Source organism: Apodemus sylvaticus, chromosome 14 (genome assembly GCF_947179515.1).
Source record: "Apodemus sylvaticus chromosome 14, mApoSyl1.1, whole genome shotgun sequence".
In the NCBI taxonomy this organism is placed as follows: Eukaryota; Metazoa; Chordata; class Mammalia; order Rodentia; family Muridae; genus Apodemus; species Apodemus sylvaticus.
Genome location: NC_067485.1, coordinates 54,709,991 through 54,736,665, shown reverse-complemented (window position 1 = coordinate 54,736,665; position 26,675 = coordinate 54,709,991). Strand labels below are relative to the sequence as shown.

Genomic DNA, 26,675 nt, shown 5'->3' with positions numbered 1-26,675 from the left:
CCGCCCTTCTCACTCTGCTGGAGCCACACGGGCCATCTTGCACAGGTTTCTTTAGGGCTAACAGACATCCTGCATGAGAGTTGTGCTACATGGTTACCTCACTTCTTAGAGGATTATTTCCCACACTACCCCCTTTAGCTTTTTGACAAAACAAGACCTTTTCAGGGAGGCCCTCTTTGGCCATATTATTTAATGAGACAGTTTCTGTATTTTCTTCTCAGTACTTACTACCATCTTAAAGGTTATATATACCTGCCCCTCTTCACTGCCAATTGGAGGGTTTTACATCTTATGATACAATAATTATATAATTTACTTACTTAAACTAATGGTGTATAATCCAAGCATTACACAGTTCATCTACCAATCCATTCCCACTCCCAGTGGCCCCATTCCTTCATATCCACTTGTTAATATTGCCCCTCCAACTGTAATTAGCTGATCTACACCAGAATGGTATCTTGCAAACACAAGTTCTCTAACTTTTCTTGAGCAGCTATCTATCATGCTTGCTGATGAGACACATGTAGACTATAATTCACCAAACAATTCCAAATTCTTGTCTAAAGCGTTCCCATCCTTTTAATTCCAACTGTCTGGTTTCACCTGGGTTCTGTTCAACCAGTCATTTCCTCTCAGATATACAATCCTTTACCACAGGCTCCATCAGCAATTCCTACAGAGGATGTCTGATTATCTCTTCTCACTACAATAGCCCTATTCTCAAGCTACCACACTACCTAGAAGGGGATGAAGAGATCGCTCATCTGTTAAAGAGTATGGCTCCTCTTACAGAAGACCTGGGTCCTCGTCCCAGCAACCACATGGTAACTCACAATCATCTGTAACTCTGTTTCAAGGAACTCTAAGAGCACCAAGTGCACTCATGGCTCACGGACATCCATACAAGCTCACCCTAATATGTTAAAATTGTCAACAATAAGAACAGTAAGCAAGAAGCCTGCTTTGAACTCCATTGCTGCCTTTCCCAGTCTGCCTGCTACATCTGGCACCTTGCAATTTGGTTTCCTGGAAGAGTTGTTTCTCATCCTAACTTCTGCCCTTGGTGTCAGATCTGAATGGCATTTTATCAGAATATTACACTGGCTCAGGAAATCTATGTTGCTTATGACCCATTGCTTTTAGACTTCCATTCATATTTACTGATTAAATATCAATTTTATAAAATTTCAACATGCTACAGTAGAAGCACAGATTAAAACCCCTATTCTGATTTTTGGATACAATTTTATGCAAAATAATGCTGAGTGTAAAAACTAGGTGAGATATCCTGAGACATCCAGATGATCGGCTGCATTCAGAGCATTTGGTAAGAGCTCTCCCAAAGTCCCACAGCTGCAGCTGGGAGCCCAGGGGACTTGGGGACATATAATCCCCCAAAACCTCTGCCCTCCCAATACCACTCCCCTTCCCCGAAGTCCTTTCTGCTGGGACAGACTCCTAGCTAGTTTGCTCCAGGAAGACACCATGTTCTGAGGCATCCCAGAAGATCTTCTGCACTCAGGGCATCTGACACCACAGCCAAAGATATCCCAGGAGAGCCACTGCTCTCAGGGGCAACTGGGCAACTAACATTCCATTCTGAAGACCTCCTGGAGACTCTGTGGCATGCAGGGCAACTGACCCATTAGACTGAAAGCCTCCCTGGAGCTCTGCTACACACAGGGCACACAGAAACCAAGGTCCATAGGTCCCATGGAGGACAGCTTCACACAGGACAACAGCTTGACTGCTCCACTGGAGACTCAAGAATTTGAAGGCCTCCCAGAAGATCTACTGCAGCCAGGGCAACAGATCAGCAGCTTCTCTGCCCCTCTGAGGAGAACCTAGTTGGAGGGCCCAACAGGAGGTCTACTACAGCCAGGGTCACAGGCCTACCAGAAGACCTGAAGCAACCCAGGGACAAAAGAGGCAGACTCCAGACAAAGTCACCCAGACCAGAAACCACTAGGAATAATAAGATGGTGAGAGGCAAGCACAAGACCATAAGCAACAGATGCCAATATACATGGTCTTCATCAGAACCCAGTTCTCCCACCACAGCAAGCCCCGAATACACCAACACACCTGAAAATCAGAAAGCTGACCTAAAATTCCATCTCAAGAAGATAATAGTTCTTTCAGAAGAATATAAATAACTCACTGAAAGAAATACAGGAAAACACAGGTAAACAGATAGAAGCCCTCGAAATAAATCCCTTAAAGAAATACAGGGATAAGATCAGTGGAGCAGCTGGGAAGGAAGTCTTCCTGCCATCCTTGGCACCAGGGAGCCAGGAGACTCCACACTATTCTGTGCACAGCCAACCAGAAGAGAGTGATTTTCCAGTAGCACTTTCACTTCTGAGCCCAGAGGTGAGATATCCACCTTCTTTCTGGAGGGGACCAGCTGGGAGCAAACAGGGCCTAAGATCAGTGGAGCAGCTGGCACAGAAATCTTCCCGCCACCATTTGCACCAGGGAGCCAGGAGACTCCACAGCCTTTTTCTGTGCACAGCCGGCCAGGAGAGAGTAATCTTCCAGCAGTGTTTTCACTTCTGGGCTCAGAGGAGTAAGGACACAGGCTTTCAGGCCCACAGGAGGAACAAACTCCAGCCAGAGACAACAATACCAACTAGCAACAGAGATAACCATATGGCAAAAGGCAAGCACAAGAACCCTACCAACAGAAACCAAGGCCACTTGGCAATATCAGAAGCCAGTTCTCCCACCAGAGCAAGTCCCGGATACTCCAGCACACCATAAAAGCAAGAGTTGGATTTAAAATCATATCTCATGATGCCGATAGAGGGCTTCAAGAAAGACTCAACACACCGTAAAATCAAGAGTTGGATTTAAAATCATATCTCATGATGCTGATAGAGGGCTTCAAGAAAGACTTAAATAATTCCCTTAAAGAAATACAGGAGAACATCGGTCAACAGATAAACGCCCTTAAAGAAGAAACACAAAAATCCCTTAAAGAATTACAGGAAAACACAAGCAATCAAGTGAAGGAACTGAACAAAACCATCCAGGATCTAAAAGTGGAAGTAGAAACAAAAAAGAAATCACAAAGTGAGACATCTCTGGAGATAGAAAACCTTGTAAAGAATTCAGGAGTCATAGATGCAAGCATCAACAACAGAATACAAGAGATAGAAGAAAGAACCTCAGGTTCTCAAGATACCATAGAAAACATTGACCCAACAGTCAAAGAAAATGCAAAATGCATAAAGCTGGTAACCCAAAACATCCAGGAACTCCAGGATACAATGAGAAGACCAACCCTAAGGATTATAGCTATAGACAAGAGCGAGGATTTACATCTTAAAGGCCCAGTAAACATCTTCAACAAAAGTGTAGAAGAAAACTTCCCAAATTCATTGTTTTTAATTGCTGAGTAGTATTCCATTGTGTAAATATACCACATTTTCTGTATCCATTCATCCATTGAGGGACATCTGGGTTCTTTCCAGCTTCTGGCTATTATAAATAAGGCTGCTATGAACATAGTGGAGCATGTGTCCTTATTGCATGCAGGGAAATCCTGGGGTTATATGCCCAGGAGTGGTATAGCAGGATCCTCTGGAAGTGTCATGCCCAGTTTTCTGAGGAACCTCCAGACTGATTTTCAGAGTGGTTGTACCAGCTTGCAATCCTACCAGCAGTGGAAGAGTGTTCCTCTTTCTCCACATCCTCGCCAACACCTGCTGTCAGCTTTGTTTTTAATCTTAGCTATTCTGACTGGTGTGAGGTGAAATCTCAGGGTTGTTTTGATTTGCATTTCCCTAATGACTAGTGATGTTGAACATTTCTTAAGGTTGTCTCAGCCATTCGAAGATCTTCATGTAAAAATTCTTTGTTTAGCTATGTACCGCATTTTTAATAGGGTTATTTGGCTCTCTGGATTCTAACTTCTTGAGTTCTTTGTATGTATTGGATATTAGCCCTCTGTCGGATGTAGGGTTGGTGAAGATCTTTTCCCAATTTGTTGGTTGCTGTTTTGTCCTTTTGACAGTGTCCTTTGCCTTACAGAAACTTTGTAATTTTATGAGGTCCCATTTGTCAATTCTTGATCTTAGAGCATAAGCTATTGGCGTTCTGTTCAGGAAATTTTCCCCTGTGCCCATGTGCGCAATACTCTTCCCCAGTTTCTTTTCTATTAGTTTCAGTGTGTCTGGTTTTATGTGGAGGTCCTTGATCCATTTGGAGTTGAGCTTAGTACAAGGAGATAAGAATGGATCGATTTGCATTCTGCATGCTGAACTCCAGTTGAACCAGCAAACAATGAATTCATGAAATTCTTAGGCAAATGGTTGGAACTGGAAAATATCATCCTAGTAACTCATTCACAAAAGAACACACATGGAATGCAGTCACTGATAAGTAGATATCAGCCCAGAAGCTCTGAATACCCAAAACACAACCCACATACCAAATCATTCCCAAGAAGAGTCCTGGTCCTGGAAAGACTTGATGCAGCATTGTAGGGGATTACCAGGACAGAGAATTGGGAGGGGGTTGATTGGGGAATGGGCAGAGGGAAGAGGCCTTATGGGACTTATGGGGAGGGGAGAACAGGGAAAGGGAAAATCAAATGGAATATAAACAAAGAATATAGAAAATAAAAAAAATTTAAAAAATTAAAAAAAAAAAAAAAGAAAACTTCCCTAACCTAGAAAAAGAGATGCCCATGAACATACAAGAAGCCTTCAGAACTCCAAACGGACTGGATCAGAACAGAAAGTCCTCCCGGCATATAATAATCAAAACACCAAATGCACTAAACAAAGAAAGAATATTAAAAGCAGTAAGGGGAAAAGGGCAAGTAACTTATAAAGGCAGACCTATCAGAATCACACCAGACTTCTCACCAGAGACAATGAAAGCTAGAAGATCCTGGGCAGACCTCATACAGACCCTAAGAGAACACAAATGCCAGCCCAGGCTACTATACCCAGCAAAACTCTCAATCATCATAGATGGAGAAACCAAGATATTCCATGATAAAACCAAATTTGCACAATACCTGTCCACAAATCCAGTCCTACAAAGGATAATTGATGGACAATGCCAACACAAGGAGGGAAACTACATCCTAGAAAATGCAAGAAAGTAATCTTCCAACAAACCCCAAAAAAGATACCCACACAAACATAAAAATAACATAAAAAATAACAGGAAGTAACAATCACTATTCCTTAATATCTCTTAACAGCAATGGACTCAACTTCCCAATAAAAAGACACAGACTAAGAAATATTTCTCATGTAAATCTTCAATTTTATCAGAAAATATTTGTAATACCCCTTTTAATTAATTTAGTAATTTCTTTTATGTCTACCATTTTATCTGTATTATTTTTCATGATAATCTTCAATTTTAATGTTTTTCTATATACTTCCTCCATTTTATCAGAAATGTTTCCAATGTAAATCTTTGATTGTATCACAAATGTTTCTAATTCCACTTTCAATTAATTTAGAAAGTTTTTACATCAACCATTTTTATGTTAAATTTTCCATGAAATAGTCAATTTTAACATGTTTGTCTATTTATTTCTTGAATTTTACAAGAAATATTTTCCATGTAAATCTTCAATGTTATCTGAAAATATTTATAATTCCATCTTCAATCAACTTAAAATTATCTTTATGCCTATAAATGCTTATCATTTTATGTATATAATTTCCATGATAATCTTTAATTTTAACATGTTTTCTATATATTTCTACAGTTTTATCAGAAATATTTTCCATGTAAATCTTCAAGTTTATCAGAAAATGTTTATAATTCCACTTTCACTCAACTTAGGAATACTTTTATGCCTACCATTATCATATCTATATAAAAATTTCCATGATAATCTTCAATTCTAACATGTTTTTCTACTTTTTCTACAATTATATCTTCAATTCTATCATAAAATGTTTCTATTCCATATTTCAATTAATTTAGCAATGCTTTACATGTCTACCACTTTTTAATTTTCCATGAAAACTGTCATCTTTAACATGTTTATGTGAAATATTTTCCATGTAAATCTTTAATTTTATCATAAAGTGTAATTACTCCCCTTTTCAATAAAAATATATAAATAAAAAAGTAACAGAAAAAACAAAAAGAAATACAGGAAAGCTTTGGTGTCCATCTGCTCTGGGAGTTGATCCTGTTCAGCAGCACTCCATACCCAAATACCACTGGGAGAGAGCTGTTCTCCCAGGAGTGTGGAAACACCTATGAGCAAAGGTAAGACCACCACTTCTGCTCAAATTCCTGTCCCAAAAAGGACCTGCCCAGAGCCATCAACACAGGAACCAAGGAACAACAAGGTCAGGATCCTTCCCCATTTCCTGATCCTGTACCACAGCTCTCCATACCCATATTCCTCCCAGAGAGAACTGGTCTCCCAGGAGTACTGATACACAAACTTTCAGAAGGGAAAAACCATAGTCAGAGACAGCACGACCAGCTAACATCAGAGATAACCAGATGGTAAGAGGCAAGCATAAGACCATAAGCAACAGAAACCAAGGCTACTTGGCATCATCAGAACCCAGTTGTGTAACCATAGCAAGTCCTGGATACCTCAAGACAGTAGAAAAATAAGACTCTGATTTAAAATAAAATCTCATGATGATAGAGGACCGTAAGGACATAAATAATCCATTAAAGAAACACAGGAGAACACAGGTAAACAGGTAGAAGCCCTTAAATAGGACACACATAATATCAAGTAACCAAATTCATATATACCTTACCTACAGATCACTCAAACTTAAATATGCCCTGTGCTCTGCAATATCTGTCTCTCCCAAGCTGTTGGATATACTTCTAGGCCCTGCTGCTAACTACAAATCCACTTGCAATAGCTCCAAGGGCATCTGCAGGGGATAGAGCCTCTGAACACCTCAGGCTGGTGGCCACATCTCTGTGAATTGCCACACTGTATACTCCACTCACTTGGTACTGCTACATGGGAGTACTTTCACCACACAGCTGAGTACAAATTCTTCCACTAGGGGGTGTGGCCCCTCTATCTCTGCTTTGAAAGTAAAAACACATGCTAATGGCTGTGCATCTCTCTTCCTGACTCCCAGTGCCCATGGTCTTAGGTGGTCCTCATTCACTGACTCTGCCTTGGTCTATTCTGGTCACTAGAAGGCTTTAACTGTAGGAACGCTCTCAGAGTGTTTCCTCTTGGTGCAGTCAGGGGCCCTGAGAACCCTGTTTGGGAAGTTTCCTGGAGGGCACAGACTACACAAAGGGCCAGGGAAATGGCTCAGTAGGCAGAAGACCTGAGTTCTGATCCTCAACCTATGTAAAAAGCCAGGCATGGCACTGTGTGCTTATAATCCTAGCACTAGGTTATCAAGCAGAGGCAGGCAGAGCTTTGAGACTTGGTGGCCAGCTAACAATAGCCTACTCAGTGAGCTCCACATTCAGGGTGAAAAATAAGTTGGAGAATGACTGAGATGTTTAATCTAAAGGTGACCTCTGGCTTTCACATGGAGAGACCCAGATGTGCATGACATACAAGCACATACATACGCATACACATATACTCCACAGTCGTGCACACACACAAACACTACATTAACAAATGAGCTCACCCAGATAAACTCCCCACACATCAGACAGACCCCAGCCACCAGGCTGCAAAGAACCACCAAGCAGAGCCTGGTTAGAACCATGGGCCTGATCTTAGATTTACAGGTGCAAGAGCTTGTGTAAAGCCATTAAGGATTTCAGGGGGTGAAAGAGGAGGTCTCAGTCCACAGAGCATTGGGACACAGCCCTGAAATAAAGAGACAGTGGAAGCAGAGCCCTTCTCCAATCCCCCAAGTATTAGACTCATCTACGTTTGGGTGACAGTATACAAGAAAACTAAAATTTTAGTTTGGCTGATGACATGAAATGAGAATACTGTGTGTTTCAGGATTTCTGTTATGTTTTACAAAACAAAACAAAAACCCAGAAGGCAACTGGGAAGCAGGACATAGCTGCTGTCTTTATACAGATATGGGATGAATCCAGAGGCATTGACTGCATCTCTTGGTTCTTAAGTGAGCGCTGTATGCTTCCTAGGGCCTTAAGTCTAGTTGTCACAGAATGGATAGGATACCCAGCCTCAAGGCATTGGAGATGATATAAAGATGATATAGTATAGCATCTGCTCCACTTCTTCAGAAACCATGCATGAGAGTGGTAATCTTAAGAGGAGGCTGGAAGGTTGGTGCTCACCCTGTGTTTCCACCTGCTCCCCTCTAACTGCTGAGGACAGAACTTGTTGTGGAAACAAAGCAAGGGTATGGAAGACTATGAGCAAAACACAGAGGAAGACAGTCTTGTTGCCTATAATGGTTTCTAGACAACTCTGCTTCTGTTTATAATGTCCCCCAACATTTCCAAACTAGAAAGCATTTCTCAAACCATACATCAGAGACTAATAATAAGGTTTAACAATATTAATGGTTAATTATACAGCTGTGGAAATAATAAATCATAAAAAAATATAAGCAAGAAGTTATTGGAGAGAAAGAAATTTAATCATAGCTTCGAACAATCCCAGGAAAGTAAATTGTTTAGGAAACTTCAGAAAATGCTACTGAACAAAATGTTTAACACCACTAAAGTGTGTGCTCCACTAAAGTGTGTGCTCATCCTTGATCAAAAGCATATAACCATTTACAAAACTATCTGGAATGCTTCCTGCATAATACCTACAGGGCATCGTAAAAACCATTGTATCTAACCCACTGAGCCTGTCATACAAGGTGCTCACACAAATATGCTAATTTAAGAGGAAATAATATAATTATGTTGAAGAAAGCAACAGAAAGCAAAGACATCTTCTTCCAGGACCAACTGCTCACCTATGTAGGTTCCACTGCTGTTACCATCATGTCCGGCGTCTTCTGGGTAGAAGGCAAAAGCCAACAGAACAGACAGTTGGGAAACAAAGCAGAATGGTTAGGAGCCTAGCCACAGATGCCGAGAGTCCATTACTAGGGCAGCCATGTAATGCACAGTATGGCGCTGCCCTGCCAATGGATGGCACTCAGAAAACATTTTGTTTTCTATTTAAGTTAGGGTATTTTGAAGACCTCATGCTGGATTGCTTTTTTTTTTTCAACCTTCTTCAGAGGTTCCTTGATATAGTTCCAAAAAAAATGATTTTTTTTAATTATCTGAAATGTTTATATTTTCATAGTAAATAAAATTACACCAGTTGACTCCCAAAGTGAATTTGCTTTTATAAATTAGCTCTTTGATAATATGTAAAATGTAGCATTTATTTTGGCTGGATGGAGTAGACAGAAAGGTGAGAGTAGAATGTACCCTTCCCGATAGCTGTGCTGATCCCAAGCTGGGAAGGGAGAAAAGAATAATATTGTATTTTCATTTTTTTTTTTAAAAAACATTTTAAGTTAACAGTGTGCTGCTGTTTGGAGGAATTGGGCGAGTTCTGAGCTACACTATTTGAAAGCAGTGAAATAGTTAATTCATCCTAGAGCATTCACACAAACACAGCCCTGGAATAGACTATGGAGATACTACAGCTCTGAGAGGGACAGAACACCTGCCTGTCACTACACAGAAAGCACAAACAACCTTGTTTTTTTCCATTTACCTTTATTTAAGAATAGTGGCAGGGATGCACACACACTGTGTAAACTGAGATTATTCATTAGGTAGTTTTTTTTGTGAAGAAAAAAATTACCTATTACAAAACAAAGTTTAACCATGATTTTTGATACTGAGAGATGTAAGTTTATACTCATAATGAGCATTCTGCCACAAATGCTTGACATATCTAATTTAATTCTATGCTAGTACTCACTAAATAAAATTGTTAACCACACAGGGAAACTTTTATACATGTACCTTTAATTTCCTCTGAGAAGCATAAAGAAAATGAAAAAGAAGATGGTTAAAAAAAAACAAAACAGAAAATACCATGAAGGTCGAGAAATTCAAGTAGAAAACAACTGAAATAAACTCTACCTACCACATTCAACTGTTTCTTCATCTTAGAAAAGCCAAGGGAGGAAAAACACATATATTTAGACATTTCAAAATGACTGGTCAGTAAGTAGAGTTCTAGACTGTGCTGAAGTCTGTATGTGCAGAATTTTAGTAAAGACAGAGAGTGCCAGAGAGTTTACTGCAAGAAACCAAATGGGAAAAAATAACTAGGATAAAAGTCAACATTTTTATTCAAAATAATACCATGAAAAAGGAAATTTTATTTCTTTTAATAGACTGGTTGACTTATAAATCAGCACTTCCAATATGTTCAAAAAGCTTCATGGAAAGAAAACAACCAAATGAAGAGAAGATCTTAGAAACAAGCAAGCTTGCCTAAAAATGTCTATGCTCTCTGTGACTCCAACAGTATCCTGACAAGTCAATTATCACTGTTTCATGGAAGATAGTTTACTATTTTGTTTGCCTGTTTTTTTACTTTACTTGACACATGTCACGGGGTAGCCCTGGCTGGATGATAACTCACTCTGTAGATTAGGCTGGCCAAGAATTTAGTGATTCTTTTGCTTCTGCCTCTCAAGTGCTGGGGTTATAGGCACATGTCACTGTTTGGTTCTCTTGATTTCCAGGTGTCAACTGTGAAGAGGTTAATGGTGGTGTTTCCCACATTCTTATGCTGCACTTCAATCAAGCATCCCCCATGAGTCCTTGCCTATCTTCCCTTGTTCCCACCCACATCTCACATATGCCTCCCTCTTCCCTAGTTTACCATTTTGTCCCCCTAAGGTCTAACTGAGAAAATAAATGCTATATTTGTTTTTGTCAAGAGGTTTATCTCACGTTACACCATGATATGCTGTTCTATCTTTTTTTCCAGCAAATGACATAATTTTCTTCTTACTTAGTGAAGACCTTGATGTGCATACATCACATTTCCTTTCCCTGTGCATTTGTAGATGGGAGTCTAGACTGAATCTGTAACTTGGCTACCATAAATAGTACCATCATCAGCATGGGTACACATGTTATCTCTATGGTAAGTGGTATTCTTTCACAAGTCATTTTTATTATTATTGTGTGCACATGGATGCCATGGCACACATGTGAAGGTCAGAGATCAACTCTATGAAACTGGATCTCTCCTTCCACTTGTCTATGGATTCTGAGGATCAAACTCAGGTTGTCAGACTTGTATAGTGAGCACCATTACCCAATAAGTCATCCTGCTGGCACGGTCCTTCATTCTTTTAGATATTTGGCCAACGAGTGGTATGATTGGATGATATGGAAGCTTTATTGTTATTGTGATATTGAGTCTTGCTATGTAGCCCTGGAACTCACTAGGTAGAGTGACCTAAACCTGTGCTTGCAAGGGTACTGTTCTCCCTGCCTTCCAAGTTCTGCCACCATGCCAGGTTTGCCTTTATTTTTTGAGGAACCACAACAAAAAGTAATTTAAAAAAGAAGTCTATATTCATGAATTAGTAATTAGATAGCAATTTAAAAGACTGACTAGGAGACTTTTCTCCGTCAAAGATTGGAAATGTATTGGCAACACACACCAAGCAAAGCTCACGCTGAGCCAAAGTATGACATATCTCACAACATGGTAATAGAGGGCAAATAAGAGGGATTAGAACCCCTCAAAACTGTAAAGCAGCAGCCACAGAAATTACCTCAGGGAAAGTGAATACCACTGAGTCACGGCTCTATTTGACAACTGTTTTCAAATATTATAGGCAAAAATTATTATTCAGTCTCTGACGATGGGTTACCCAAGTTAGGATTTATGCATAGTTCTCAATAGTTCTGAAATGCTAAATGCATCCAAAACAAATCATCAGAAGACAAAGAATAAACAGCATGGTCAGAATTAGCAACAACAGATATTGGTACATATGGAGATCATGCAAGACATCTTGAGCACCACTGTACTGTGCATGGTAAGACACACCTGTAATCCATTACTGAGCAGACAGAGGTTGAGGCCAGCCTGGGCAAGAAACTGAAAACCAGGTTGGGGCTGGATACCAAGACCCTATCTCATGATAGGAACAAATATCACCACTACCACCACAACAAGTAGATTGCTAAATCCTGTATGGTTTTTTGCTAGCAATAATAGGATAAGTTGAATATTACAGTCCTGGCTAAAGACTTCAACATCATGGTAATCAGATGACTAAGGCTATAGATGTAAACAAAATTTGAAATGCCAACAATCAACTCACAATTAGCATTTTATGTTACATATAGCTTGCTTATTTCATATTCCAGTAAGAGGTCATACATTTACATAATGCTTACATTTATAAGATTGTTTCTCCATACAGTTATTTGGAAGGATGCTCTGATTTTTTTTCAGCACAATAAAACTAGACATTTATCCAAAAGAAAGTTTGTACTTAATGAATTCATGTGAAAAAAAAAAAAACAAAGGATTCCTTTAGAATTGACAGGATTGAAAAAGGAGGAAGATATATAAAGCATTGATCTCAGAAGAAAGCTTGGGTAAGCAAATCAATCTTCCAACAACTCCACGAGGACAGGACTTTTATCCCCATTATACAGATGGAAACATATCCATGAAGTATCATACAAATGATGTGGACCCAGAAGCCTAGCCATACATGTTTACTTACTAATGCCAAGCCTGCATGCGAGAACCAGCCTGCAACTATTCAAGACAAGCTGCACAGACCAGTGGCAAGGACTCCTTCCAGTCGGTTTGGGCTGGTGCCCTGAGCAGACCTTTAGTGCAAAATCCATAGCCAGTCCAACAACACCCAGAGGAAGTTTCACTCGCAGGTGCTTTTACATGCCTAGGATCCCAGAGGCAGCTTGACTCCCAGGAGCTCTGACACACCCAGGATCTCAGGATCACAAGATTCCAGAATCTCAGGATCACAGGAACAGCTTGACTCTGAGGAGTTCTGACATAACCAGAACCACAGGAAGGACAGGCTCAATTCAGATATAGCAAGAGTAGGTAGCACTAAAGATAACCAGATGCCAGGAGGCAAGCACAAGAACATAAGCGACAGAAACCCAGGTTACTCGGCATCATCAGAACCCAATTCTTCCACCATAGCAGGTCCCGGATTTACCATCACACTGGAAAAGCAAGATTCAGATCTAAAATCACTTTTCATGATGATAGAGGACTTTAAGAAGAACATAAATAACTCTCTTAAAGAAATAGAGAAGAACACAGGTAAACAGCTAGAAGTCCTTAAAGAGGAAACACAAAAATTCTTTAAAGAATTACAGGAAAACACAATCAAACAGGAAAAAGAAATGAACAAAACCATCCAGAAGCTAAAAATGGAACTAGAAACAATAAAGCAATCACAAAATGAGATGACAACCATGGAACTAGAAGACCTAGGAAAGAGATTCGGAGTCATACATGCAAACATCACCAACAGAATACAAGAGAAAGAAGAGAGAATCTCAGGTGCAGAAGATACCATAGAAAACATTGGCACAACATCAAAGAAAACACACAAAGGAAAAAGCTCCTAACCCAAAACATCCAGGAAATTCAGGATACAATGAGAAGACCAAACCTAAGGATAATAGGTATAGAAGAGAGAAGATTCCCAACTTAAAGGGCCAGTAAATAACTTCAACAAAATTATAGAGGAAAACTCCCCTAACCCAAAGAAAGAGGTGCCCATGAACATACAAGAAGCCTACAGATTTCCAAATAGAATGGACCAGAAAAGAAATTCCTCCCATCACATAATAATCAAAACACCAAATGCACTAAACAAAGAAAGAATATTAAAAGCATAAGGGAAAAAGGTCATGTAACATATAAAGGAAGACATATCAGAATTACACCAGAGACGATGAAAGCTAGAATATCCTGGGCAGATGTCATACAGACCTCAAGAGAATACAAATGCCAGCTCAGGCTACTACACCCAGAAAAACTCTCAAATACCATAGATGGGGAAAACAAGATATTCCATTACAAAACCAAATTTACCCAATATCTTTCCACAAATACAGCCCTACATAGGATCATAGATGGAAAACGCCAATACAAGGAAGGAAACTACACCCTAGAAAAAGCAATAAAGTAATCTTTAACAAACCCACACAAACATAATTCCACCTCTAACAACAAACATAACAGGAAGTTACAATCACTTTTCCTTAATATCTCTTAATATGAAAATAAATATTACCAACATATCATAATTGATTGAAATTCAAAAATATGAGGAATTAGAAATTTGTTGGCTCTCACCCAGTGGTCTCTCTAATTTGGTAATTAGAGAAATATGTCCAATATTGTACAATCCATATACACTTTTGGCTTGTTTGTTTGTGACAGTGTCTTGCTGGGTACAACATAATGGTCTTGAAATCATGCTTCTCCTATCTCAGCCTCTCTATGAGTAGGTTTGTTTATTTGATATTTTTACACTATACTATGGGTTTCAGAACAGCTTATATATTTCAAAATTATTTATACAGCCAAAAGAAATATAGGCAATTAATTTGGGAGGTGGCCTGTAAGAGAACAACAAATAGTGAGAATTAATGTTTTGCTTGATATTTATAATTATTGTATCAATTTTGAAGAGGACCTTATAAGTTACTTTTTCTGAGATGAATGCTTTTCAAAATCATCATAGCCAATGAACCAGACTCTTACCGTCATTACCATCACCTAATGTCTGTGCCACCCTCTAAGCAGAACCACTCTGCTCATTAAGACCATCTTAATACACACACCATTTCTTAAATGAATGTAACCTGTTCCCAATGGGCTGAGAATGATGACAATCACTCAAGTCAAATAGCTTTGACTATAGCAGGAAATCTGTATCCAAGTTATTGTGCCTACAATTCATTCATTGGTGCAGCAGAACTGTCAACTCTTAGCTTAGCTACTGTGGAGGTAAACATCCTTTAGTGATGTGAGGGACATTGAAGTACATATAGCCTTATTACAATGAACTCCAATGTTTAAAAATTGTTCTTATTTTGGGTTTGTACCACAGTAAGAGTCAAGATTTTAAGCTCTAATGAAAACAAAACAAACAAACAAACAAAAAAGACTTTATCTTTTTATGTTCATTTAATAACATGTCCATCATTTTTATTATTAGTATAAAAATATATATTGTGTTGAATAAAATAAAAAATAAAGATTAAAAAAAACAAGGAAAAAAAAGACAAGCTGCAGATCACCAGTGGAGGGCTGGGGCCTGTCCACTCCCTGCATACCACCATTACCTCCAACACTTCTCCCTCTTGAACTGTGCCAACAGTGCTTCTCAGGAGGGGCTGGGAAGGCAATACCTGCCCCATGTTATCAGGATTCTATGGTTTATTGGCTTTAAGCCCTGGAAGAATAGGAAAAGGAAGCTATGAAACCACAGAGGAATGCCCACCAAGGGAAGGAGAGGATGGACTGCTAAGGCTGCAGGGGAGGATGCCATGACCTGTGCACAGCAGAACTGCAGTCACCTCAGCAAGGTGGCATTGCTTTCCTAAATCCCCTGAGCTCTCTGACTGCAGCCTTCAGGAAGTGTGGCTAATCCATGAACACAGATCAGCACCCCTAACCATGAGCAAACTCATCCTTACCACATGCCACCGGGTCTCTATGAAGAACTGGCTTGGAACCCTTCAAACTAGAAGAATCTTCCTAGGACTTGCAGAAGTGACACCATCAGGTATGCACAGAATTTACTGTCAGCACTGTGCAAACACCTGGATGTAAAATCCATAGCCTCACTCATTATCACCTCTTCCCACAAAGCTGGGACCTGTGGAATCTTCCTAACAGTTATTACCAAAGGTGCGGGTGTTATAGCTTGGACCCGGGATGCCAAAGGCCCATATTGCCAAGCAATAGGAGGAAGTAGAAGCTTTATAAGGGAGCCTAGTGGGAGGACTTCTGGACCCCAGAGTCTTGTGTATGAAGGGGACAGAAGAGCCCTCTTCCTCTTTGCCCTTTAAATACCCGAGCTGTGATATACACATATTTGCTCCACATGCGGTCAAGTCATGACTTGCTCCTGGCCACAGACCCAAACAAGGAGGTAGAAGGATTATAGCCTGGACTCTCTAAAACTGTGAGGCAGACCATAGCTTTCTCTTTATAAAGCTGATCAGCACAAGTATTTATTTAGGTATTAGAAAGCTCGCATAGTGGAAAATACTCAGAGGGCCTTTGAAATTTATACTTTAAATTATGTGCATGTCTGAGGAGGTCACAACTGTCGGATTCCCCTGGAGCTGTAGACAAGGGTAGTGAGCTTCCTGACATAGGTGTGGGAACTGAACTTCGTGATTCTATGCTAACTGCTGACTAATCTCCCTGACAGGCACTATTTAAAACTGTGTTTCTAAATTCATCACAAATGCTACCAACATTAATAAAATGCTTGAAGAAGTTTTAGATACACAACATTTTTAACAGCATGAGAAATCTGTTTCTGAATTGATGCTATGGGCGTAAACACTAAACACACCCTAAGCACACTGAAGGTGGCACTAAGGTGTGTGTTCATGAGAAATTCTCTATTACAAGAGCATGTGGTTTTGAATTTCCACATACAGGAAATGACCCTGTTTTACTGTGTTAAAACTCTGTCACTGAGTATGATGGATTTATTATGCCCATCAATCCATAATGAACAAGTCCTACCTGCTTTTAATAGACTCACCTCATCTGAACTTAAATATTTCCTTTTGCATCTACAAGACCCAAATCACAATTAGGTAAAATGAAAGGTTTTTGTGATTTCTTTTAATGTTCTAAGTCTTGAGATGTCAAAAATTTTGCACATTTATCTTATGCCAAGAATTCCACAGAGCTATTTTTAAAGTGAAGAATTCATCTAGTTTGCTGTATGAGAACTGTTGAGGCATTTATACTTTGATACCTGAAAAGGAAAATTAGGTACTAAAAATAGAAACCATATTTTGATATTCTACTATAAAATATTCTATGTGAAAAAAAAAAAGAGTTCCCTTTTCATCCTTTATAAAAGCTATAGATACTGGATTTGAATTACATTATATCTGAATACAATTAGGATGACCATTATTAGCTAACATGACTATGTTTTCAAGAGAAAAGAAATCTACACTATTTCAAATAAAGAAACTTGTTAGTCCTTTTTACAAAACTAATTAAGATATGGGGCTATAGCTCAATGGTAGAGCACTTGCTTGCAGATATAAGGACCTGGGTTCTATCTACAGCATGGGCCTGCCTGGGAGTAAAGGGAGTTGATATGTTATACTTAAACATGCAAATGAAGCACAAAATAAATCATACCAACAGAAGAACTGCAGGCTGCCACAACTCTACCACCCACCACCATGACTCTACCACCAACCACTACGACTCTACCACCAACCACTCCCGTGTGCTACTGGAGACACTTACCCAGGTCTAGGACTTAAGCTGCTGCCTCTTGGATGTCAGAATCCAAAGCGGGTCATATCAAAGGGGGCCTGTTGGATATCTAGTTCTGTCCCTCTGTCTATTTTACCAGTACAGAGCTATTACAAAAAATAGTGGGAAGCTTTTCTATATAGTTTTTTTATTGCATAAACAATTTTTCAAGATGGGGAGGAGGCAGAGAGGGAATGGATCCCTGTATCAAGCTCCCAATACTTTCATTGTAAGAGTTATTAGGTTTCAGGAATGGTTAAGAAGCAAACACTTTTATTTAAGATGCCTGCTTTCTGGATATTATCGATATCTCTTAGTTGTTAAATGTCACTCACACAACACTCAGGACCTTGCACAGAAATGCTACTTTCAAAGCCCAGAGAGCTCATCAGTATTAATATGTATTTTTCATAAAGTTACATTTTATTTTCATTGTCACTCAGAACAACACTTGAGCAAAGAGACAAACACAAAGATAACATGCCGAGAATTTGCCTTCATTTGCATTCCACATTGACACTAACCAAGTCACAGTGTGGTTCTAGAATTAACTTCCATGAACTTTTCCAGTGATTATGATATACTTAGGATCAAATAAGGAGCAAAATTGCAGCACCATAAGCAATCACACAGTGATCAGAGGTAATAAAGTGATTTACTGTGTGACTGCACGGGGATATGCTGTACTTGAACGTGTGCTGCACTTCCCTGGGTCTCAAGGACACATACAATTTTAAGTAGAAAAAAAATTAGGAACTGTGGCTATAGCTCAGTCAGTAGAGTGTTTTGTAGCATGCATATCACCCTGGGTCCCATGCCCACACTTCCTAAAGTAATGAGGTGGTACGGTACACCTGTATTGCCAGCACTCAGGAAGTGGAGAAAGGAAATCAGGATTTGAAGATTATCCTTGGCTGCAGAGAAAGTCCAAACCTACATGGGGTTACATAAGACCCTAGCTCAAAATTCTTGTCTCCTTATTGTATTTTTTCATAAAATTACAAATCACTACTCCTAAGGTTCCTTTTCTGAAAGATCTGTTTTTGTGTATGTGTGTATGTCTGTGTTCATGTCTGTGGGTGTCTAAAAAGAACATGTTAGATTTACTGGTGCTGGAGTAAGAGACAGTTATGAGCTGCGGGGTGTGCTCAGAACCTAATCTGGTCCTCTGCAAGAGCAGCACATGTCCACGAACATCATCAATTACCTTTCTCCAAGCATTGAACATTATTTCTATGGAATTTCTATTTTTCTTCCTAGAACTGTCATGTAATGTGGAAAAAGTTGTGAGAATAGGGGTTTCTCATTCTAAAACTCTACTCAGCACATGAACGGGCAGTCCTAACAAAGCACTACATGGAGAAAAAAGAACAATAGAGTTTAGCATGATTCTAAATTCAGAGCTAATGCAACCATTTCTGAAGACAATGACCACAGGAATTTCAAGCAGAACCTCAATCTTGGAGAATATACTGGCTTTCCTCAAGAATCACAGAACCCTATTCTCTCTGAGAAATGCTATTTTTAAATAGATGCTGATAGATAATTTGGATAATCTTGGGCAGTTTTTTCTATCTCTTAGTGAATAGCACATCTCTGAATGAATAAAAAGCAAGGTCCAAAAGGAGGGAAATCAGAACACTAGCCTTAATTTCAGCACCGGGGAGGCTGAGACAGAAAGCCCACAAGATGGATGCTACATTGGGCCACACCTTGTCTCAAAAAACTAAGTAGAGTGGGGGAGGGAAAAGAAGAAAGGAAAGAAAGGAAAACAGGCAGGAAGTGAACTCACTTCTGTCTCTTTCTTGTTCTGTAGTGCCGAGACTGGAAGCCCAAGCTGAGAGCTGGCAAGGGCACTACCGCACAGGGGTGCCCCTGGGTATGTGAATGGGACTCAAAAACAAAAGCAACCAGCCAACCAAATAAATTAAGACAATAATTTTGTAAAGGTACCCCTTGAAATACTTATCAGAGCCAAGTATTTAAATATATACATAAAAATGAAATGATGCCAACAATGAACAAAAAAGCCTCCATCACATCTCATGTTTACACAATACTCTCTCTGTACACACACACACACACACACACACACACACACACACACACACACCCCTATACCAAGTTGAGAAAGCAGTTAAAAAGCTAGCCCTTCTACATATTTCTTTGAGGAGACATATACTTTGAACATTTTCAAAATAAGTGACAATTCCTTATTGCTTAGTGCTTCAAACGATAGGATTCTAAGCTGACTACAAAAGCTGAGCATGTTTTCAAATCTGAGTGTAGTCTCCTTCGCTGTTTAGTGGCATACTTCATCTGAAAAGCACTGAATATACCCCAACCACACAAACTCCCCACCAATGTCCATGCTCAGTTCCTCAGAGACAGACGAGCTAAGTATCAAAGGTCAGCACAAGAAACGACGCAGCACTGAGCTCCGGGCCTTCCGACCTCTCGGAACTCCACATGCATTAGAAGGAAAGTGTGCCCCCCCACTCCCCCAAGACTTAACAGCAGCAAAAGCAAGCGGTGTGTGCCCCACTCTGGCTTGAGATTTACTCTCAGCTGTAGTTTGGCTTCCTTACTACGTGATTCCTGGGCTGTAAGTGTCTACAAACTGAAGGAAATAACAGGAGATGTGAAAAATGCAGCAATACTAAAAACAGATGTTGGGATAAAATTTCAGGGCCATTTATTTGTTCCTTTCACTTTTTAACATGCAATCTGTATGATTTTTTTTTAAAGGGGGGGAGGTCTGGTTTTTTTTTTTTTCCTCTTAAAATGCCCAGACACATGGAACATTTACAGAGATGAAGTGTATGAGGTGGAAACCTGAGGGGGTGAAAGAGGGAAATAAAAAAAAGCAGAGGGAAGGATGAACTAAAAGAAAATAATGTCCCAAGCCCCCTCTTCTTCCGCAGTTGTATACAATCCTTCTTACTCTCATTTTCTTCCATCCGTTCTGGTAGGAACTCTGCGCATGAGATGAAGTTCACAGTTGTGATTTATAGATAAAAAGGAATTAAGAAGCATGGTTGTCCTTAAGCACAAATGCTTTTGTGCCCAGGAAAATGATAAGTTTTATTTTGTTTGTCACTAACATTTACTGAGAAATATTTACCCCAGCCTCCCTGGCTTGGGGGTGAGGGGAGTAGAGTTGTACGGCAGGCTCTATTTATGCCTTATATCTCTAAGCCTTGGAAGTTACTGATGACTGTCTCAGACAGTGAGTCGCACATTACAATGAACAACCTACCACAATTTTTTTTCTTGCAAAGATATCACATTACTGTGAATTACTTGTGTGTTGGGTTTCTGAGAAATGATGGCCCAAGAGCTACTGCAGTAAGAACATGACCCACCCTCCCCAGAGCACCTGCTTTAACAGTCAAGAACCAACAGTAGGATCAGGTTACTGTGCATTCTTATTAACAAACTTACATGATTTCCTGTTGGAAAGTTTCAGAGGCTGAACGACTATTTCTGGTCGTCTCAGAGCCAATCTCCTGGGGGAAGAAAAGGTCAACAACGTGCCTATGAACTTTCAACCCAGGTTCAAGGTTAACACAGTACCAAAATATAAAATTCATAGGACGATCTTGAAAAGACTCAAGATGATATCTTCAAATTAACTAAATCCACTGTTTTAAATTACCCCACCTTTCCTAAAAGGACTCTTCTCTTTTCCATCTTTCCCTGCAGCACATGCCCAGATATTAATGTGCGAGTGTCTGCTGGTTTCACAACAGAACCCCAAGAGGACCTGGTACTGCCATATTACTTTTGGTCATTATTCATATAGTTAGACAAAACAGAGCTCCGAATCCAAACCCAAGGGATAACAGATTCACAGGCAGGGTTTGCAGCTCATTTCTATCATAACAGGGCTAGAGTGATATTCCGCAGGAAACGGAAAGTCATTTGAGGAAAGGTCACTGGGCTGTCACAGGGCTGTCACTGGGTTGTGCTGGTGGCTCACCGTTCCTGGAACTGCTTGGAGGGAATCAGGCCCGCTCTGGGGTTGGCGTCTCCTTCATGCTTAGCCTGCCACCATGTCACATCATCCTGGCTCATAATCTGAAGAATGTCACCCTTCCTGAAAGACAGCCCTGCCTCTTTACACGGGATTGCCTTGTCTTCCTTAGGATCGTAGTCAAAGAGGGCTTTGATAAATATCTGGGAGGGAAGAAAAAACAGGACAGGTTAATGTGTCTGTCTGCATCCTTGTAACTTAGACTTAAGATGTGGTAATTTCAAGAGCAGATATGCATTAGCTGAAGAAAATATCATTAAATCACCCACCCGAACAATATTTTAAAGACTCACCTTGCCTTCTTTAGAAGGTGTCTCCTCTTTGGTGCTGGGTATTATCTTAAATGTAATTGCTCCCTGGGACTGACTCTGGTATCAAGAATCAAAGAAAAGGTTATTGCTGGAGGTAGAGAAAACATACAACAGAGAGGTAGGGAGCTAAACACATCTAGGAATTTATTGTCTTGGTATTCTCCTTAGAAGAAGCCAGAGAACTAAGTTTGAGAAATCCTGGAAACATGAGAAAGCTCTCAAATGTGTCAAGTCAGCTCAAGATCACAGTTACACTTTTACAACCTGGGCACTTAAGGTAGCAATACATCCACCAATAGCCATCCATGTTATGTTACGTCAAGACAGACACAGGCACATGGTAGGAATGAGTCCTGAAATGAGCGCGACAGTCAGTGACCAGAACAGATGACACAAAGATGAGATCCTGGCACTAAGCATTGGTATCCATAATTGGTGAAATAAAAACCTGATAGCAGATACTGTCCTTTCTGTGGTTACGAATATGGGTGAGCCTTACTTGGCAGCAACAATAAGCACTAGAAAAGCAACTAAGCCCAGCCAGGTCAGCTTTATTCTGGTAGAAGGGTAAACAGTGTGTGTAACAAGTCCATTGAAAGATTTAAGGACAGACTCTATGTCTATTCCCATTTAATTAAAACAGTAATTCCATGACCCACGGATACTTGCTGATTGTCTCAGACCAAGGCAGTCCTCCTTGTTGGTGGACATTTATGGTGACGTCTGTTGGAGGTCATCTTTCTATTGCTATACGTTTGCATTTTTATCTTACCCCTATATCTGAACTTGACAATTCCTATGCCTAAAACAGTTTCGTTCAAGTTTCGGCACTATGAGAGTAGGGCAGAAAAGGCCTCACACCAGAGGTTCAGACGCCACGTTCACAATGACCAGAAACTCTGCAGTTATATAACCTTGATCCACCCTCAAGGCACATCAGCAGGTCGTCACTCCTGACTACATTCACTTTGTAAAGGAGCATATGGACACTAAAGACAGAAGCCTTTCTAAGTATGTGAGCAGTGCTCTGAATCTGAAGGGATGAATCCACGTCAGGCTGAGAAACCTAAGACTTACAAAACGGAAGCAGCTTACCAAAATCTGTATTATTTCCTCAGGCCTCTTATCTTCCACGGGAATCCCATTCACTTCCCTCAGCTCATCTCCCACATGAATAAGACCTGACAAATACAAACCCAATAAGTCAGCAGAGCTGCAAAACAACACTGGGGATTGTGACTGTTCCCAGCATTCAATGGGCACCCATTCCTCAAAGTGACTTTAGTGCCAAAAGGCCTTCACATCTCACACGCTTGATTCTGCATGTCTCTAATGAGACTTGCACAAGCAGACAACAGGCCCTTGGTCTCTATCTAGAAATGCTAACCACTGATACCTTAGAAAGTAATTCCTTTTTATTAATAATAAATAATTCTATTTTTATTTGGTATGACTGTGTACATGTCATGCGTATCATGTTTGCACGTATGTACACAGACCAGTGGTCAAATCTGGCATCATAACTTAAGAGGGAAACTACTTTGCTTTTAAGAATGGATCTCCAACTGGCTTGGAACACACCTAGATTTGGTTACGTTGGTTGGCCTCTAGAATTACCCAGAACTGGGATGGTAAGCACATTTCACCACACTTGGATTTTAATGTGTATGTTGTTGATTAAACCTTGTCTTCACACTTGTACAACAAATATTTTTCTAATTAAGCCATTCTCCCAGGTCTTAAATCTGTAAATTCATTTTAAAAATTGCATGCACTAGGGCTGGAGAGATGGCTCAGTGGTTAAGAGCACTGACTGCTCTTCTACAGGTCCTGAGTTCAATTCCCGGCAACCACATGGTGGCTCACAACATTCTGTAATGGGTTCTGATGCCCTCTTCTGGTGTGTCTGAAGACAGCAACAGTGAACTCACACATATTTACTTAAAGATTTATTTAAATCTTAAAAAAATTTTTTCTGGAAAAAACAAAACAAAAAATGCATGCACTAAGTAGTATGTATCAGAAAGAGTAAAATGGGTCATAATATAACTTGTGTAGGTGAGGGCTCTATCTCTGTGGTTGAAACACTTGGCTAGAATGGCCAAGGTCATAGGTTTGACCTCAGTACTGTGGAGCAAACTTGGGAAGAGTGTATAAGCTAAGATCAGAGGGCGATTCGTCTACCATTTATTTGTACACTGTCTACATTTCAACATAGTGAGGAACATCTTGTTCTTGATTCTAAGTTACTGTCAGAGCACAACACAATTCGTTCTTATTCAATGAATAAGGAAGCTCTCACCACTTCTATCTGCAGCTCCTCCCCGCATGATTCGGGCCACAATGATTGCTCCGGTCTGCTCATCTTTCTTAATGGTAGCCCCCTTTCAAATTAAAACAAAGGAAAACAACAAAAAAATGGTGGGAGAAGAAAAAAGGCATTTGTGGGAAGATTTGTGAAGTGGGTTGTAAGACAGAGGTGTGAAACAACTCTTACCTGGAACAACTAGAGACTACGACAAAAAGGAACAGGTTGGGGAGCAGACATGCTAACTGTCCTTTGTATACTCCTTAGGACGTACAAAACTCAAGCTACACGCCACCTAGTGTTTCAGCACAATTAAAGATTCAGAAGATCTTAAATCTCCTGCAACTCATGCAAAACATTTTTTTTCTTTAAACTATCCATCTTAGACTGCTTTACTTTTGGAATACTCTCTCATTTCATTTTGTCCTTATCTCTCATGAGAGAAGGCTAGAGAGATGGCTCAGTGGTTAAATGTATGGAGTACTCTTACAGAAGACACAGGCTCAATTTCCAGCACCCACATGGAGGTTCACAACCAGCCGCACCTCCAGTCCCAGACGATAAATGCACCAAGCACACCTGTGACACAGGCATACACCATGAAAACAAAATATCCCTTTGGATAATCTGGGTATTTTGTTTTGTTTGTCCTGAGATCCAGAACAGAGCCCACCCAGAGCTCTGGGGATTAGGACATGACTTCTTTGAGTGCAAATGGGGCATTATTTTACCAGCCCCAGGTCCTTTGTTACAGTTCAACACCACAATGCCAAAGTAAACCGTTCTATTTATATTGTCACATGTAGATGCCAGGTTAATTTCTCTTCATTATTTTAAAATAAAACAGCTTTTCAGAATAGCCCAAAGCACCATTTTCAACTGCATCATTTAATTTCTAATCAGGCATACTTGGCTATATGTTAAATTTTCTTTTACACATGTCAGTAGTTTATATTTCAAGGTTATTACTATTAAAAAAGCAACAGAATGCCTATTATTTTATTTGAATTTTTCTTAGTTATTCTAATTCATACCCTCTGGATGCAGACATCCTATTTATTTTTTATTTTTATTTAATTTTTATTTTTTTATTTTTACTTTTTTTTTTAAGGTGTAGGGGCTCAGAAGAAGCATATCTTAAAGAGAAGTGTAAATACTTGAAGTTCATCTGAGCTCTGTGAGATCTACTCATGTCTGAAGATGAAATGCACACCAGTCTCACCAGGGGCTCTCTGTTTTTGACCAGGCGGATTATTTTCACAGAGTCTTCCTCATCATCAATATCGTCAGGCACGGGAGGCAATACAGGATCGTAACTCTTTTGAGCCACGGTATCATGTACTGACAGCAAAGCCTGTAAAACCAAAGGTTCATAAAAAATTCATCAGATAGGAAACCACAAATACACTGAAGTAAAAATAAAGATGACACAGCAGTGTGCTGTTGGCATATTAACTGTTAGGAAAGCATTTGAAGCAGGGTTCGTTCAGCTCAGGGAGTGGGTGTGGGGCAGTCCTGTGGGATGACAGAAGGCAGACCCACTCTGCTGAACCTGCGCCTCCAGTACCACTGACATATGGCACCAATCTGCATTAAATATTTTCTGACCTGTGTATTCTCTGGTAATCCCTATAAGGTAACAGCTGGAGCAAACGTCATGGACATTCCTTTTGGAAAAAATGAGGACACAGACACACTGCCAATGAGACGACAGCAGCGTGAGATACTGCCCATGTTTTCTTCAAATTTTAAAAACATGTTTTTTGTATATGGCTGTGTCACATACATGCATGTATGCATGTTTGTGCACATGTATGTGAGCGCACATGGGCATGGGTGCATTTGCGTGCATGTGAAGGCCTGAGCTTAATATCAGGTGTCTTCCTTGATCCCTGTCCACTGATGCACAGAAGCAGGGCTTTTCTCTGAAGCCAGACAGGAGCAATGCTTCAGCTAGTCTGGCCAGCCAGCTTCCTGGCTGATCTCTCCTCTGCTTTCCTTGTGTTGAGACTATAGGGAGCTGCCACATCCTCTCATAACATGCTTGGATCTAAACTCTGGTCTTTACAGTCATATGACACTGAGACATATGGGTGTTGTTATATGGTGTATTTTCCCCCCTGAGCTGTGGATGTAACTCAGTGCTTGTTCAGTGTCTATGAAGCCCTGAGCTGGCTCTCAAATATTGTATAAACCAAGTATGGTGGTAAATGTCTATAATCCCAGCACCCAGGAGGTAGGGGCACAAAAATCAGACATTCAAGGTCATCTGCTATATATAATGAGTGTATACCTAATATCCTCTCCTCTCCCTCACATGTATATGTGTGTGCATGTGTGTTTGTATACATTTTTTTCTCCTATCAACAGAGAATTAATTGATCAAGGCCATTATTCACTGGTTTCTGACTTTTTTGTGTAATGAGTACATATAAAAGAATAAAAGCATATTATAGCATTGTCTCATATAGATCAATGAGGGGAGAAAATGCTGGAACTCTGCATGTCCTATTTCAGATTAATGCATTTGAGAGGTCTCACTTGCTGCACTACTACCCATACTAGATTCTAGCTAGAGGCCTAGAATCATGTTATCCT

At 40.0% G+C, this 26,675-nt stretch overlaps 1 protein-coding gene across 3 annotated transcripts in view; it reads right to left on the bottom strand.

Annotated features, from left to right (window-relative positions):
- Nucleotides 1-26,675, bottom strand: part of Mpp7 (MAGUK p55 scaffold protein 7) — a 225,124-nt gene that overhangs the window by 46,009 nt on the left and 152,440 nt on the right. For all 3 annotated transcript variants that reach the window (XM_052157097.1, XM_052157098.1, XM_052157099.1), the window contains 6 exons: nt 25,300-25,431; nt 24,072-24,153; nt 22,865-22,950; nt 21,752-21,826; nt 21,405-21,601; nt 20,867-20,931 (listed from right to left, as the gene is read on the bottom strand). In XM_052157097.1, the coding sequence (XP_052013057.1) occupies nt 20,867-20,931; nt 21,405-21,601; nt 21,752-21,826; nt 22,865-22,950; nt 24,072-24,153; nt 25,300-25,431 (637 nt within the window). The remainder of the gene's footprint in view (nt 1-20,866; nt 20,932-21,404; nt 21,602-21,751; nt 21,827-22,864; nt 22,951-24,071; nt 24,154-25,299; nt 25,432-26,675) is intronic.